This window comes from Chelonia mydas, chromosome 15, assembly GCF_015237465.2.
Source record: "Chelonia mydas isolate rCheMyd1 chromosome 15, rCheMyd1.pri.v2, whole genome shotgun sequence".
Taxonomy (NCBI): domain Eukaryota; kingdom Metazoa; phylum Chordata; order Testudines; family Cheloniidae; genus Chelonia; species Chelonia mydas.
The window spans coordinates 22,376,542-22,395,148 of record NC_057856.1 but is presented as its reverse complement, the minus strand read 5'-3'; the positions used below and the strand labels follow the sequence as shown (position 1 = coordinate 22,395,148).

At 39.1% G+C, this 18,607-nt stretch overlaps 1 protein-coding gene across 3 annotated transcripts in view; it reads right to left on the bottom strand.

Moving 5' to 3' along the window:
* Positions 1-18,607, bottom strand: part of SLC15A4 (solute carrier family 15 member 4) — a 49,233-nt gene that overhangs the window by 11,689 nt on the left and 18,937 nt on the right. For 2 of the 3 annotated variants that reach the window (XM_043529393.1, XM_037878584.1), the window contains exons 5-6: positions 11,386-11,554; positions 4,952-5,107 (exon numbers count right to left, since the gene is read on the bottom strand). In XM_043529393.1, the coding sequence (XP_043385328.1) occupies positions 4,952-5,107; positions 11,386-11,554 (325 nt within the window). Of the gene's footprint in view, positions 1-3,313; positions 3,534-4,951; positions 5,108-11,385; positions 11,555-18,607 lie in introns of those variants that run through there. The other variant, XM_043529394.1, reaches the window with a different exon arrangement.

The window sequence follows — 18,607 nt, the reverse complement described above, 5'->3', positions numbered from 1 at the left end:
ATATTGTAAAAGGTGGTCATAAACCCCAATATCTAGTGCCCATTCATGTAAATGCATAATGCTTCTTTCACATGCAAAATTCATGGAGGATAGGTCCAACAATGGCTATTAGCCAGGATGGACAGGGATGGTGTCCCTAGCCTCTGTTTGCTAGAAGCTGGGAATGGGCGATAAGGAATGGACCACTTGATTACCTGTTCTGTTCATTTCCTCTAGGGCGCCTGGCATTGGCCATTGTCGGAAGACCGGATACTGGGCTAGATGGACCATTGGTATGACCCAGTATGGCCATTCTTATGTTCTCCTTTTGCACCAAAACCCAGCCCACTCAGAGGGTCTTACCATTTCCTAGTACTGGTGTGCCATAGCAGGACAGATGGAAGCAGGGGGCTGACGAGCTAAAGGCTCTTGAACTGAGAGGGAAGCAGACTATACGGGAACTGGGGATAGCACAAGCCATGTGCTCTGATTCTAACTTACTGATTTAGTCAAGTGGGACAAAAGGAGGAGTAACCTCTGAAAACCATCTTGTCCCATGATGGGAAAAAGAAAATGTGAAATCCTATCTAAGGGAATCATCTAAGGCAGAGGTTCTCAGACTCCCTGAGAAGGCACAGCCACGAGCTGGGGAGGTGCTAGCTGCCTGTCTTTTGACCAGGCTGTACTGCTGCCAGACTGGATTCAGAGCTCCGCTTGGTGTGGGGGCTGGCCAAGGAGGGGTGGACACTAGGGGAAGCAGCTTCACCCAGTGCTCTGCTGCTCAGCTTGGTTATGCCCACAGCAATGCAGGGTCTCTCCTGCTTCCCCATCTTCCCCTGGCAACTTCCATATTTCCTCTGTGCTCCATTCTCCAGTGGAGCTGGGGCTCCTCCATCTCCCCCTGTGCTCTCTTTGGCTGAAGTAGCCCATGCAGTATCAGAAGGGCTCCCCTCCATTCCCACAGGCCCCCATCTCATCCCTATCCTATTCTGAGAGCTCCCCTCCATTCACTACTGATCTGCTGTTCATCTTTAGGCAGTGGGGCTGGGCAAACTCGGATGACCAGAATGGCTCTCTTTCTGATCAGCTGCAGCTGTTAACTTCCAGTTCAGCACCCACATCACAATAGCAGCCCCTGTGCAAAGCGGGGAATTGTTGTATGGAACCTAAGTTCAGAATCCCTCAGCTAAGGGGAACAAATTAAGTTCAATGTTAATTTGTATAGATGTTTAAAGTTTAAGATACTGAATTACTGTGGCTATTAATATATCAGTTTATGTTATGGCTCTAAACAAAAGCTTCATGTGACTATGTTATCTGGAGTAAGGTCACTGAGAGAGTGATCTCACATTAGGACTAGCTAGCTGTACTATGCTCATACTATATTAAAATTACCTATTTATAGACCTAATTGCAATAGGTTGCTAGTGTTATTAACTGAATATTGTTCACAAGCTCCAAATAGGTTTCAGAGTAGCAGTCGTGTTAGTCTGTATCCACAAAAAGAAAAAGAGGACTTGTGGCACCTTAGAGACTAACAAATTTATTTGGGCACAAGCTTTTGTGAGCAACAGCATCCAATGAAGTGAGCTGTAACTCACGAAAGCTTATGCTCAAATAAATTTGTTAGTCTCTAAGGTGCCACAAGTACTCCTCTTCTTTAAGCTCCAAATAGTAAACAGAAAGAAGTTTATTGAAAGAATCACAACAGCAATGTATTTACTGTTTAATTATAAGAAACCAAATGCAAGCCACGTCACGTACAAAACAGCAGCAACAGATAAACGGTCTGTGCTTTTTTTTGTGCTAATGAACCCTAATGTGCGTGAAATAGACCAGAAAATAAGATTTTATAGTCTCATTCACACTCTCCTCCCACTTCAGCTTCAGCCTAAAATCAATATGATCTCTCACTGCTGTCCACTACATAACACAAGGATGGCATCCAAGAGATTTACAGACACTTGTGATTCAGTTCCAGGAAGATGTGGTTTGAGTGGTGCTTCAGTTTACCTAGTACTTACCACATGGAGTACTAAATAAAATATGCCTTTAACAATTATTCTAGAGAGAAAAGCAGGTCTTGGAAATCATTTCCAGCAGATTCCTTAAAGCTTTTTACTAGAGCTACTTAACAGTAAGCAGAATACTGCCCCTCTGACCTTGTTGGCTTATAGATCAATGCCTCCTGACTGGCATAGCCACACTAACTATCATCCCTGCTTTAAGAACAAACCAGCAGTCTGCATGCCAAGCCAAGACAGTGATCCTGAAAGATTCTTTTTCAATCCAGAAAGATGGATCAAAAATGTTTGTTTATATCATGGGCTAGAGAGATAAAAGCATTCATTTTTCAATTCCAATGTTATGGTAAATTAACAATAGGTGACATTTGTTTTAACTTTTCATGGTAAGTTTCATGCTCAGGAAAGCAAAAGATTAACTGCTGCACTAGCAAGCCATGTGAGAGATTTCCCAAAACACAGTCATCTTTAGGCTAGCCTACCCCTTGGCTTTTCTTGACCTGAGACTGCAAGGGGTGCTACGTTGTGTGGCAGATTATGTTGGCAAAAGAAGAAATCAAGTTCAGTTTACTTGGGAAAATACCATTTTGCAAAATGAAAAACAAAACAGCAACAAAGAAGACTGCCTCCATGAGACAGACCTCTTTGGTATTTGGAAGACAGACGTAATCTAGGTATTCTTTAGAAGTGCTTTTTGCTAAAACAATGGAACTCCAATTATCTGATCTAATTGGGACTAGGGCTAGATCGAATAACCAAAAAAAAACAGATAAACCTCAGAATAGGCAGATAGGGCTCCTGCTGTTAGCCCCAGTGGCTGGGGCTCTGCTGTTTTAATTTTAAATGAATTTGTTTTAAATAATTTCACCTCTACATTAGAGGTAGAAGAGTGCATCAATTCCTAAAGCTAGGATACAAACAATGTTGTGTCTGATACATACATGTAGCACATCATCTGAAATGCATTGGTGGGGGGGGGAAGGGGGAAATCACCATTTCTACTACAGATACACTAATATTAACAGAAAATGCATTTCTTCCTCCCCTGCACCTGCCTGGTAGTTGGAATACATTTATGAAGAATGATAAATGTGTTTGGCTTTTAGCAGATGTTCAGAAGATGGTGCAGTTTTCCAAGCTATTCTTATGGTCAATGGGCTAACAACATGGGTTAGTGCCAAAGAGCCTGTGGTTGTGAAGAAGCCTAATTAAACAACTTGACTGTTTATTGGCTCAGTCTTGTAGTTCGTACTCTGGCAAAACTCACTTTGTCTCAGTAAAAACTACAGGATTAAGTACAGGGTCATCTTTCGTAATATCTAGACATTAAATGGCAACAAGAGAAAACTTCTAGTGAGATTCTGACCTGGCACCCACCACTTCCAAGCTTCAACATGGATATTTGCTGGTTGGGATCACACTCAACTATAGATCATTTTGGATTTCACCTGTTGCTGCTGCTAGTGGTTCACATTGGTCAAGGATGCATCCTTTGTTTCATACTACCTCCCTCATTATCTTTAAGAAAGGCTGGAAAAAGGACAATTACTTTTGGTCACAGGAAAGTACAGTCAATCCATTATCTTTACCAGGATGCCACTGTTCTCTCATCCTCATCCCACAGATTTTGGATCTTGCATTCTAAATAAACATTTTCTATGTACATATCAATAACTGTGTGTGTCACATGCTTTAAACCCCCAACTAGTTACCTTCATTATTTCACATCCATTTCTAAATTGTACACTTACGTTCTTAATCAACAAGCTGCCATTATATTACCTGATGCATTTGAGATTAAATAAACCTCTTTTATTCTTCTAAAGTATTAATCTATATGTCCTACTGTGCATTAATCTGATCACAACTGGTCATTTAATCTAACTGGTAAATGTTATAAAGTTTGCGGACGATACCAAGCTGGGATGGGTTGCAAGTGCTTTGGAAGATAGGATTCAAATTCAAAATGATCGGGACAAACTGGAGAAATGGTCTGAAGTAAATAGGATGAAATTCAATATGGACAAATGCAAAAGTACTCCACTTATGAAGGAACAATCAGTTGCACAAATACAAAATGGGAAATAACTGCCTAGGAAGGAGTACTGGGGAAAGGGATCTGGGGGTCATAGTGGACCACAAGCTAAATATGAGTCAACAGTGTAAAGCTGTTGGGGGAAAAAAAAAGCGAACTTCGCTCCGGGATGTATTAGCAAGAGTATTGTAAGCAAGACATGAGAAGCAATTCTTCCACTCTACTCTGCACTGATGAGGCCTCAACTGGAGTATTGTGTCCAGTTCGGGGTGCCACATTTCAGGAAAGATGAGAATAAACTGGACAGAGACCAGAGAAGAGCAACAAAAATGATTAAAGGTCTAGAAAACGTGGTCTATGAGGGAAGCTTTTAAAAACTGGGTTTGGTTAGTCTGGAAAAGAGAAGACTGAGAGGGGACATGATAACGTTTTACATAAGTGAAAACTGTTGTTATAAAGAGGAGGAAGAAAAAATGTTTTTCTTAACCTCTGAGGAGAGGACAAGAAACACTGGGCTTAAATGGCAGCAAGGGAGGTTTAGGCTGGACATTAGGAAAAACTTCCTGTCAGGGCGGTTAAGCACTGGAATAAATTGCCTAGGTAGGTTGTAGAATCTCCATCATTGGAGATTTTTTAAGAGCAGGTTAGACAAACACCTGTCAGGAATGGTCTAGATAATTAGTCCTGCCACAACTGCAGGAGACTGGACTAAATGACCTCTCGAGGTCCCTTCCAATTCTATGATTCTATGTCAAAAACAATTAAAAGCAGTCTGCTAATCTTTTGACCCAGTGTAACCTACAGGAATTTAGTTCCCTTCCCTTAAAAATTACTATGTATCTTTTTATGTTATAATTATAATGTATTAGGAAAATGATCAGACAGACAAAAGTTACGATTTTTTAAAACTTACCTGCTATGCTTGCAAATATTTCACTGAATCCAATCAGTACATATTGAGGAATCTGCCACCATATTGGCAAATCAGCAGCATAATATGTAACATGTCCAATTGTCTGATTAATTGTTTTAACCTTTACAATACTCAGTCTGTTGCCTTCCAAAATTCCTAAAAGAAAAAAACAAAAGATAATTCTAAAATGCAAAAGTTATTTCTTCATACCTAGGACTAAATTAGGATCGAATTACTGCATGACATGATTACCTGAACCATGCAACAAAAGCTTAGGTATTGGGAATAAGTACTTCATAATATTCATATATCAAGCACTACATAGTCTACTTTTCCTATTACTATTTCAGGAAATTCAGTTCCTCTGCCACAGGATTACAGTTATTCTATTCTTATTTATCAGCTATAATTACACAAATCCTTACCCCATTTCAGGTGGATTAGCTCACAGAGCCTTCTGATACAAACTTAAAAGTTTTTTTTTTTAAAGGCAATCTCACTTCTGCAAACTACTCCTTTGAATTATTGCATCTGCAAGCATGAAAGTAGTACATCAGTGACTATTTTACTTTTTAAAATGGTCACCAGTGCTACATGAATGCTGTTTACCATATTCATAATGGTTTACTGTTGATCACTTACATTTATATAGCACCTTTCATAACACAGAATTCCAAAACTCTTTACAAGCTGATTTACAAGTTATACTGTACATAGAAATCACATTAGTGTCTGCATTTCAGTGTCATGTAGAGTGTGAAATGCAACAATTGTTTAACAGCGCTCATCAACGCAATAGGACACTTTAGAGCAGAAAGTAAATCTTATCCCACTGAAACTGTAGGGGAAATTTCAGTAGTTCGCTTACAGTTTACCCACACTGAAATTAGGCATACTGCTACAAAGAATGCTTGGGATTTTTAATAACCACAAGTGACCAGGGCTTCTATTTTATGCCTCACCCAAAAGAATATACTTCCAATTACCAATACCAAAGAGCCCACAACCCACTCAGTTTGGCACACTAGCTCATTGCTGTTTTGAAGGGAAGAGTAGGACCTATTGAATCATTAACATTAGTTTCCTGAAGTACTCCGGTTGTACAGGCACGTCTCCATCCAAGTGCAGATAAGGATCAGCCTGGTCTAGGTTAGAAGATCAAGACCTGACCTTATACCCAAGAAGGAAAACAATGGAATAATAATAAAGATTTCATACATCTGCAGCATGCCATCTATAAGGCACTGCTGACACAGTGTGCTTAAATGACTAAATATAGTAGTCAATTTCCTCACTTTTATCTGATCCAGATAAAAAGCAGTGGGTGCACGACCCAGACAGCTGGGCATGTGCCATAATGTTGAGTCCCTGATAAAACACGTATATGACATGAGACCAAGCTTGGGGGGAAAAAAACAAAAAAAACCCTGCTCTTGTTTTGAAAGTCTGAATGTGGTGTCAAAACTGAGCAAGGGGATTCTAGAATGGAGATGCTTACAGTTTCATACTAAAGATAATTTTGTAGTTCACAGTTGTGCAATAGCTGTATTGGGGCTCGAGCTCTGGGAGTGAGTCAAAAGGTTCAAGCATGCCTATATGTACAATAAGTGGTCTGTAATGTGCTCTTGAGAACGGTGGAAAGCATCCTGTATCATAGCACAAGCTTAACCATTAATGGTAGTTAAGAATCAATTGTAGAAAAGAAAGCTTCTAACTGTTCTATAGTCTATTATATTGAAACAGCAGGTGGGGAAAAAATGGATACTATTAATCCTGAAACTCCTCCAGTTATATCTTGCTGGTGCAACTATCTCGTTGAACACATTTCAAAATTTACTTCCCCCTGTAACAATCAGGGTCCAGATACTGAAAGGGGAAAATAGAGGTGCGAACCCCAAATAGTAAGCAATTGGATCAACTGGTTGTACGCAATGTTATTGTGTAGAAAAATATGTCAAGTAATATCTTATGAAAGGTTGTAATGTTCTGAACTAGATGGTCATCACAAGATACATATGCAGACTGTGGTTATGAATAGATATGTATTCAATAATATGCTCATGAGCAGTACTACAATTTCAACTACGTCTCTCGGCAAAAAAAATCTCCTTCCAAGCCTGTTGTTCACACAAAACTAACTTCAAGTACACATCCACTGTCCAGCCAGAAAAAGACAATGGTGGACCATTAGAGTTAATGGGAAGCCATTGCATCAACTTGAAACTGAAAAGAAAACCCCAGTCTTGGAACACTCAGCGTATGTCTATGACAGCTACAGCCATGCTGCCGTAGTCAGAAGCTGTAGTAAATCCAGCTTTCTTCCATTGACCTAATGCTGAGGTTGGCTTAACGACAAGCTTGTCTACGCTTAAGCATTACAGTGGCGCAGCTAGGTCGACAGAAGAATTCTTCCATCCTAGCGCTGTCGACACAGGGACTTAGACCTGGTCTACACTACAAATGTATGTCGGTATAATGACACCATTCAGGGATATGGAAAATCCACACCACTGAGTGGCGTAGTTATACCAACGTAACCCCTGCTGTAGACAGTGCTATGTCATTGGAAGGGCTTCTCCCATAGACACAGGGTAGCGTCTTCATGAAGCACTACAGTGGCACTGTAAGTATAGACAAGGGTTGGCCCTCAGAAGTGTGGATTTTTCATACTCCTGAGTAATGCAGTTAGGCCAACCTAATTTTCTAGTGTAGACCAGGGCTACACTTAAAAAAGCTGCAGTGGTGGAGCACTTTAGTGAAGATGCTATAACGCTGACAGGAGAGCTTCTTGATGTAGTTAATCGACGTAATCCACCACCCCAAGAGACAGCAGCTATATTGATGGGAGAAGCACGGTTTACGCTGGGATTTTTCACACCTCTGAGCAAGGTAGTTATATGACTGTAAGGTTGTAGTGTAGACCTGGCCTCAGGCGTGTCAATGTTTTACACCCCATAGCAATGTAGCTAGGTCAACCTAAGTTTTAGGTGTAGACCAGTCTTCAGAGAGGAGGGAGTTTCCCCCACCATCAGGCACCAGAATCTAAGAGAAAGAAAAAAAATGCAAACTCTTAAAAGAGAAGGAAGGGAGTTGAAGTGAAGGACATCCAGAAACTGAGGGCCAGCATCTGTGGAGTGCTGTCTATCGAACACTAGATCTCCCCTATGACTGTTCAGAGGCAATAGGTAACTTATATTAGAAAAGGGAATTTAGCTAATATAGAACAGTAAAACCTGGAAGTCACATCTTTATTGTCTGTGTAATTTGTATGTTTGCTTTTCCTTACTGTTTCATCTTTGAACTGGTGATTTTTCTATTAAATAAACCTTTTGTTTATTTCAGAGTAACAGCCGTGTTAGTCTGTATTTGCAAAAAGAAAAGGAGTACTTGTGGCACCTTTTTGCGAATACAGACTAACACGGCTGTTACTCTGAAACCTGTCATTATGCAAGGCACTGCATTTAGCCATATGGAGTGGAAATTGGTTAGTCTCTAAGGTGCCACAAGTACTCCTTTTCTTTTGTTTATTCTTACTCCATGCAATTTCTCTGTTGTGCAAACTAAATGGAGGCTGTTTTCACACCTTGGGAGATGACAACCAGAGAAGAATGTCTGGCAGTTAAGATCTCAGGGTAGATGAATTTGAGGAGACTCCTTGTTGGGGTCACCCTGCAAGTAGTAACTAGGCTGGAAGAAGCCAGGAAGAGATCTTTATGCTTGTAGGCTGGCTGCTGATGTCAGGGCTCTGAGCATAGCATTATGGTACCGAAGGTTACAGGACAGGCAGTGAAAGAACCCCCTATTAATCTGAGTGATTAAATAAAATGTCACACCCCCCCCCCACTTTTTAAAAAACACTGTTTTCATTAACAATGAACAGCTTTAGGACAAAGGCTGTTCTGAACGCAACATTTTCTTGTGCCACAAGCACTCTCTCTTCTATATTTCCCTCATTTCTTTTAAGCTGAAATATAGCCAGTTTTCTACATTTTTTAAAAAATATGGCAATAGGGACTCTAAGGAACTGACAATTCAGCTTCTCACTCTAATTTTAGAATGTTTACAAATAAACTAAGCTGCAAAACCAGTTAAAGTCTTGCTGAAATTTAATTATGTCATATATAATAGTGTGAAATGACTTCACTTCAAAAGTATATGGTGATCCTTTATGAATACTATACTCTTCTAGCTATAGGCAACTTCATCAGATATCCTGCCACCAAGACGTGGCTATTTATGAACCTTCAACTTCAAACTAACTTACCATAAATTTCTCTTCAAACCTGAAGATTTTAGAAGCTAGAATCTATTGATTCTTTGTTAGACTGTATTTGAATGTGACAAGTTTCAAGACAAGTTTAAGATTCTTTTAACTATTAAAACTTTCAGATTAAATTCATGCTGTAATTGTTTAGAGTCTATAAACGAAGTCAATTTTCCAGTTGAATAACCTTAAATACTGCTGCTAAGAATTTACAATAAAATGCATGAAGCAAGCACAGCAGATGTTCCTTTAATCTAATCAGTTGTATTCACTCAATTTATAAGGTATTTAAAATAAACTAAACAACCTAATAGGCAGCCTAACTCATGTCCAGAACTACTGCCAGTTAGGCAAATATATTAAAAATGAAAATAAGGCACACACAAGTTATTTCCAAGACTGCAGATTAAAAATATTGGCATCTTCATATTGTTCCATATTGTCATCAAGACTTCTGTCTAACGAAATGGTAGTCTGGTAGTTATGCTGCAGTTTAAGAGTCAAATGAAAATAGCTTTTATAAATGCCATTGATTAGCCTGCCCTATAAGATGAAACACTTCATGAATTATTTAGACCAATGGAAGCAAATTTGTGTTAATTTCAGCCCCAGAAGTCATCTGACTTGGGTTCTCACATTCTAGAATGTTAGCTTACTCCAAACACAGGTCAAGATTGAAGTTCTCCACCAGGCTTCACATTGGTTTTACCCAGCCCAGTGAACCAAAACAACTGGACTTCTGCTGGGGAAAAGAATGATTTTAGGCAGATATCACATGTCTAAATCAGATACTAATCCTGAAAATTAAGTCATCTGGAGTTCTATTGCATACAACCAGACTGCAGCTCAATTAGTTTATTTCAGGAGTGCTTCTGTTTCAATATTAGTGGGGACATGAATTGTAATTTTACAAGTCAAGTCAAGTAAGAATTCTGAGCCAGCAAGTTCTATTTATAGGGCTGGCATTCAACATTTCTGGCATTGTCGTCCCCAACTGGCAGAGGGGAGCTCTACCCAAATGTCCTCAAGTGCCACAGAATAAGAGAAATATTCCTATTTTAAGTTCAAATGACTTTTACAGTAAGAACTTTACTTGCCCACATACAAAAATGACCTTGGTCTAATAAGGTAATTACCTCTCTCATTGGGAGAAACCTTAATAGCCCTATAAAGTGTCCCTCTCTCTAAAATATAGGAAATTACAAGTGTCGAGATTAATTTATTTAATGCTATAATGCTTTATCAATATGTTCATTACAGTGATATTGGGTGAAGGGTATAGGTTCCATGAAGCATTGCTCAGAGATGTTCAGTTCCACATCAGCAGTGCTTAACAACATTAAATCATCCCCATAACCAGATGATTTATGGTTTGAACAGCGATGCCATCTTTTTCCTTTTGTGCTACAGCTAAGCTATTTTACACTACAATAATTCCAAACATTACGGAACATTAAGGCAAGGGGGAAAAAAGCCAAAGTCGGAGGAAAGTCTTGCTCAGCAATAAGCCAATTTTATTACTTCAGCTAAAGAAACAGTTTTAAACAGAGTTTCAAGTTTATTTAATATTTGAAAATCAGACTGTATTAAAGGCACACACTGATTTTTACAGATCCTTGTTTTTCCTGTGCTTAACTTTTAAGTGAAGTGATGATTAAAATCAGGTGACATTGCTTTGGAGTTTCCTTAATATTTAGAATATGGAATTAGAATTTTGCATTTATTTTATGAAGTGGAATTCTTTCCCATCTGATCACCAGCTATGAGCCAAAACAGGCTGAACTCCTCAGTGACATCATATGGTTGATGATGATAAAAGTAGCTCTTCTGCTACTTTTCAGTATGCTTGACCTTGATAGTAGCTTACAGAAAAGGCAAATCTTTCATCCTGGAGATTGTTAGTTAACAAACTGCCGCAAGTTAAGCTTCTTTAAAAGTGTTAATTTATAACCTTGTTTCAAGCAGAAAAATGGTCTAGTCGTTTTACACTATTAATAAAAACATGAAAGCTTAGCAATAGTTAGAGAAACCCCTCATTAGGCACACACATTCATGCAGCCCATCCAAGAGACTCCTGAACACTTATCAGTTGAAGACTCCAGAAACATTTTAGACACTCAACAGGACTCTGCAGAAGTAAATCAAATGTGTATCTAAGTTGCTTTCTTACCTGCGGCAAATGCAGAGCACATCACGAAGAACATTCCAACTGCAATCCTCTTCAAAGATGAGGGGAGCAAGCCATTCCTCTTCAGAATGGGATCTACCACTTTATCCTTTAAGGGTATTAGGATCAGAATAAGCACTGCATCAAACATAGTCAACCAGGCTGCAGGAAACTAAAAACAGAGTAGATAGATTAATTCAGCCATGTTCTACTTACCACCTGATTTGTTCTTTTCTTTAAAAATAGCATTTTTTCATGCAATAATGAAAACCTGGGAGAAACCAAAGTATTTGTTACAAGTTACAGACTCACATTAAAATAAAATTGTTCAGTCATTTCTCAACATTACCATTAATGCATTTTTCTTAGCTTAGCTCTTCCGGTTTTTACTTAGCTACAGTATTTTACAATTCTTCTGGCTTAAAACAGTAAAGATGGTTTCTCTCCAAAGTAAGTAGGATGCCACTGCATGCTCCCACTCCTGGAATTCACATCCATCTGTGTTGAGCTTTGGGAGTTTTCCCAGAAAGCAGTGCCCACTGGGGTTGCACAGGCAGCCTCTTGCAACATCCAATGTTCAGAACCAAGATTATAAGAGCCCCAACTGCCTCAGTTCCTTCTGCTGAACCCAGCAGTTCCGAGAGCAGAATTCAGAGGAAGAAAGGTGGACAAAGAGCGTGAATATGAAGAGACACTCTCCAAAAGTCACCTGATCCATAAGTCACTGGAGTTCTGCTTTGAAAATGATGGCACAACATAGTTGCACATTTGAACATAGTAGGAATGTTACCAAATGGAGTACCTCAGCTAACTAGACTGCTGGTTGTTTGCAGATAAAACTGAAAAAGAAGTTCCACTAATCAAACCTTTTCATACCTTTAAGACCATCAGGGTGCATAGTAATATAGTTGGCAGGCACTGTAATGCAAACATCTCAAAACACTGAAGAGCCCAATCACAGAAGGCTGGTAAAATTTTTCTTGGAGAGTGGCGGGCCTGAGCAGGGCTGTTGCCATTGGTGGGCAATGGCCCACCCACTTAGCACTCAGGCCCAGCCAAATCTGAGCACCAGAAGCAATGCTTAAAGTGAGGGAGGTTGCAGAGGGTCGCAGACCCAGGGGAAGGGGGGTGGGGGGGAGGGGGGAAAGGTATTTAAAGATTGAGCCAGGTTACAGAGAGGGGCAGTTTTATAGTAAAGCTGCTGCTGCCTCAGACCACTGTGCTCACGTCCACTTCCCCTTTAACACAGGTTCAGACACGGGCTCATGCCACCCACCTCCAGTTACTGTCTGCCTTCCCATTGGGAAGAGAGCAATGGGCAAGGCATACCTCTGCCAATGGGGAGGAAGTAAGCATAGCCAGGTGGCATGGGATGCAGCTGAAGCTTGTGTCGATAGAAAACAGAGTGGAGCCCTTGGACCGGGAGGAAGAACCCATGCACCAGGTTAAAACACAGAGGTTCAACCACCTCTGTCACTCATACAGGGGAGTGGGCATTAACCATAGCTGGATGGCTTAACAGTGAGCCCCTTCCCTGCTGGCATGACGGAAGAGTGGCTGTGCCAAATTTGTATGGCACTGCAACCTGGCACACAGGGTCCTTCTGCTCCTGGCCTCTGCCTCCACTCAACTCTCTAATGGACACAGGTTTCATCACATGGAGTTTGGACGGGGAGCAGAAGCCCATGTCTAACACCACTGAGATTTGGTCCAACTGTCCCTCTATCATGATAGCTGGCAAGGGGTTCTGGCTGGTAGACAGATTTGGGGAGACTAAGCCTCTATCTCTAGCCAGCTGCTGCCTACAGGCCCCATGCTGCAAGCCACCTGAGCATTCAACACCAATGAATTTAAATGGGAATGATTAGATTGTACTATTACTTCTAAACAGAGCCCCAATGAGTTTCAGACGGCTGACAGAGCCAGACTCGTCATCTGAGCCATCACTGGATAGAACAAAAAATGAACAACGAATAGAACGTCATGATCAATGCTGCCTCCTTTTGAGGGAGGAACATTAGCATCTTAACATTTGTTTTCTGTGTGTGTCTTGGAACGTGCTTAATAGAAAAATCATTATCCTGCAGGAGCTTTCAAGCCATTAAGATCCATCAATCACAGAACACCTGTCTGTTGAATGACTGATTGTGCAGCTAATGTCTGGTAAACAAATACACCAAGATGTGTCAATAACAGCAATCAAAGGCAATCTTAATGTCATATATGGTTGAAAGTGATTTAATGCAATTAAGTATTCCCTGCTTGTTTATTTTGCTTCCAAAGATGTGTTCCTGAGTCTGACTATAGGTTTATATTTCCTATTACTCAATTGTTTCTATTCTCTCCATGAGAAATATTTAGTAGCCAGGTCTATAGATCTTCCATTAAAATTATGACTTTTCATAGTTGTCACAGCATAGTAGAAAGAGTATTTTACTAATATAATGCAAAATACAATTAAAATGAAATTATACCTGTCAAATGAACAAAGTCTATTGTGTGATACTTTTATCCTTTCCAATTTGCAAGTTTCAGTAATTCACAATGAGATTCCCATTCTACCAAGCTTTAAAATCTTTAGAATCAGTTCCATATGGGCAAACTGAGATATTCCATTAAGCACTAAGGAAATGTTCTTATGCAACTCCAAAAATAGCTTTAGACATATTCAACCTATCCCACTGCACTATTTCCACTATAAATACTATTCCAACTAGTAAAGTCCAAATGAAAATTTAGAGCATGTCCAAGCATCTAACGCTCCATCCAGTTTTTGTTAAAGGAGGACTCTAAAAGAATCTTTGTATATAAAGCCTCACAACTGTGCCAGGAACTGGGGCCAGTTCACGTAAGTCTAGGAGCCATACATATGATTTGAACCCCTGGAGAGAAGATGCAACATCATTAAGTCCTTCTACCATACCTGTCCCAAACCAGTTGGGTTTGGGGAGAGGCTGTGTGCACAAGATAAATAACATCATTAACTAACTCAACTTTTGAGTGTTTGAAACCCAGTTGATTTTATGGCAGCTGCGACCGTGGCCTATGAGACCCACTTGAGATACACAATCTCTGCCACATCTGTCCCATTTAAAGGTAATGTTTCAACCGTCTGGGCTCTGCCTTCTGCAAGTTCTTTTCACTTCTGCTAAGCTGGACTGCTTCCTCTCATAACTCCGGAGACCTTTGTTAAGCTCGTTTCCAAAGGCTGCGGTCTTGTGTGATCTTCCCATATGTCCACATCCATTTCTTTGAGGTCTTGCTTGCACACATCCTTGAAACGCAATTTTGGGCATCCTCTGGGTCTTTTTCCAGATGCCAGTTTGCTGTAGAGGATGTCCTTTGGGATGCGCCCATCACTCATTAAGCACACATGCCCAAGCCAGCAGAGGTGTCTCATTTGAGGAGCGTTTGCATGCTGGGTATGCTGCCCCGCTTGAGCACCTCAGTGTTCATGACTTTGTCCCTCCAGGAGACTCCAAAGATTCAACAAAGGCAACGCATATGAAAGCTGTTGAGCCTCTTTTCTGGATGAGAGTATATGATCCATGTCTCACTCTCACACAAAAGTATGCTGATAACGCATGCTTGATACACACCGGTGTGTGTTCTGTCAGTTTGTTTTGCCATACCCTCTTGTTCAGTCTAGACATTGTTGTGGCAGCTTTTCCAATGGAGATGTTGAATTCTGTTTCAAGTGAGAGATTGACTGTGACAGTCAACCCCAGGTATGTGAACTCATTCACCACTTCAGGTTCATAGTTGTTTATCTTGAGGAAGGATGCCTCCTCAACTCCTTTGAACATTATGTTAATCGTCTTTAGGCTTATGGTAAGCCCAAAGTCTTGGTAGACTTTGGAAAAAACGTCCAGAAAGTTTTGAAGACACGCTTCTGTGTGGGTTGTCACTGCTGCATCATCAGCAAAGAGGTGGTGTTGGATAAGGGCCTCCTGAGTCTTGGTTTTAGATTTAAGTCTTGCAAGAGTAAACTGCTTTCCATCAGATCTTGTGTGCAAGTAGATTCCCTCAGTTGAGGAACCAAAAGTTTGTTTCAATAGCAAGGAGAAGAAGATCCGAAACAGAGCAAGTACACAGCCTTGGGGCAAGTACCCAGCCTTGCTTAACTCTGCTACGAATCTGGAAAGCCTCAGAGACTGAGCCGTTGTATTGAACTGTGCTGTACATGTTTTCATGGAAAGATAGAATTATGCTTAAGAGCTTGGGGGGACAAGTAGTTACCTTAAAAATTAATTCAACAATTAACGTTTGAGAATTTTTTGTATTCCATATTACACTCTGTCCTCCAACTATTTCAAGACAATGATTCAAGTCTTTTGAATCCATGAACTGTTTTAAACTGTTAAATATTTCCAAACAGATCAAATTTGCAAGATTATAGTTACGGGACCATCACATACTCTGGACTAAAAAACAAATCTTAAAAATTCTGCTGAACTGATTATCTTTTTGCTTGCCACTAGAGTCAGCAAGCGTGATCTAAAAGAAATGATTAAAAAAATTTAAAACTTGATTTTTTAAATAGGTTTAATTTTTAAAATACGTTTGATATTAAAGTTGAAATCATCACCCGATTAAAATAATTTAATTTAAATACCAAAAATATTAAGCAATACATGTCTACTGCCAAATTTTAAAGAAAGTCAAGGCACCGAATGGGTGGAAGTCACTAGTTAAGCACCTGACACCAGAATTTGTTGCGGTGCTAAATTAGCTTTTTGGCAGCAGTAGCCTCTTTGGCAGGCACAGAGGGAATATTTATTCAGTTACTCATTCATTTTAAGTTAAAAACCCAATTAAGAATTGGAAAAGAAGGGAAAAAAAATTTCTTCCAATCTCTGAATAAAAACTAGATGGGAAGTGGTGTGATCTACTAGTTCTAAAACTCTGAAGCTTATGGTGACCAAAAACAATCAGTTTAATTCACTAGCTACAGATATTTCCTTTATTAAACCAGTTAGCTTTAAATGCAAAATGTTTTGATACATTTTTGATAATTTTTTTCCTATGTATCCATCACTTAAGGCAGTTTTATTTAACAAAAAAGCATTTAAAATGTTTTTGTACATTTTAATTGAATCTGAATGACCACCCAAGTAGAGCTTGACACAAATCACAAGTAAAAAAGTTAGTCTATTTAACAGAAAATGGTGAAGGATGCATTTTGCAACACAATAAATGTAAGAATTAAGTTAAACTATATAATTGCTTATACAAATGTGAGTAGATATCATATATGCTCCTGGTTAGCAAAAGGTACTAAATTTAGCATGCTATATTTAGTTGCAAATCAATGTATATTAGTGGCTATCAAATAATGAGTAACAACCTCTCTCTCTGGAAAATAAACAGTACAAATGCAAAACCTGATTGAAATCTATTTAATTCAAGGTTTCAAGCTTATTTAAATCAAAATTTAAATCAGTGGCTTAAAAATCACTGATTTAATTCAATCGACCCCATTCAGGAAAACTTTCACATTTTGGGACGGGGGGGGGGGGGGGGGGGGGGAGGGGGGAAATCAGCTGTGTATTTTGCGTAACCGACTTTTACTATCTCACCACAACATTAACCAGTATCACAAAACTTAAAGATTGATTTGGATAATACAGTAAAAAATGTAGGAAGTTTTTTGGCATTACTGAATTTGATAATGGACAACAGAACGAACAAGTATCGCCAGCACTGCTGTGTTTCACACAATTCAATCACAAGTTTTTTGGAGACTCACGGATTCCCATTTCTACATATCAGGAGTTGGGAAATTGAGAGTATGCACATATTTTTACATATTCCACTACTTCCATATCAAGAAACTACAATCTTTATCCTGTTCACTTTAGACAAATACTGTAATGCTTACATTGAATGTTGTGTGCATATAAGAAAAATGTAGATCTGATGAGCCACAACTCAACTGCTCTTTTACTTAGCTACTGCAAATCATCATATCCTGGTGGGTAAGAGCAAGTCTGATAGCTTTAAAAAAAAAAAGACTACACATGTACACATTTTTAGAAATGTAGTGTTGTATGATGCCTTTCATATGACCCAAATAGAAAAAAAAAATGAAAAAACCCACAAACCTACTTTGAGATGGTTTTAAAATATACTTGCAGAATTATTTTTCAGATTGAAGCAGCAAAAGGGCTACAATGGAAGCACTGCAGAAAAGGGAGCTGACATTCACTTATAGACTGGCTGGCAGAAGAACCATTTAAAATATCAAGACAGACACACAAGGATGATGTTCCACTATCCATTCTTCAAATTCCACATTATTAAACAAACACTAAATACAACTGAAGTTATTTTTAAAGCCAATTTAAAGTTATAACAAACGGTCTTATGGTATGAGTGGCATTTTAAACCATTTTCAACTAAAGCCAGTAATAGTCCTTCATTGCTTATTTGAACCAATTCAATTTCTGAACCTAACAGTCCGCTTACCAAAAAATAAAGGAGCCAAAGGCTAGAATAAGTTTCTAACGTTTATTCCCAAAGCAGAAACACGCACACTTACAGTATTTTTAAAGTTACAGTGCATCTACAGTCACTAGGTTAGAGGTGTGTACACACAACCTTCTGTAATTTTTTAATGCATATTTATACGCATAATATTCTTTAGGGGCCTAAGCAGAGAAGTATCACACTGTGCTTTGTTTAAAAAGAACATTTACTGCAGTGTTCAGTCCACACTTCATTAATTTCCCCATGTCAGATAAAGGCACAGGCCTGTTTCATTAAGTCTTAGTCAAGTTAGAGGAAAACTATTCATTTTGTTCAGCCCAGCAATCAGTTAGCTCAAACATGACAGTTGTGAGGCTTAATTAATATTTGAAAAAGCTCTGAAACTGTCTCATGAAAAAAAAGATAGAAATGCAAGTAATATTAACAGAGGGCAAGAAGGGATTCATAGAAAGAATAAAGTAAAACTTATTTGCAACTACCAGGGACCTGCAGGCAAGTTAAAATAAACTGTGCTCTATTTAAATGGACATCTCAAATGTGGCCCAAAGTTTGATTATGCTAAGTCTAAATTTAACAAAACCTTGGACCAATGAAAATATTTCCATTTTTAAAAATTTCTATCAGAATTTTTAAATTAACATTCCCCTCCACTAAAACTCAAACACAACAGCACTTAAAAACTGGAAGTGAAATTGACATGACTTCCAGCACCCAAGTTAAGGGAAATTTAAAAATA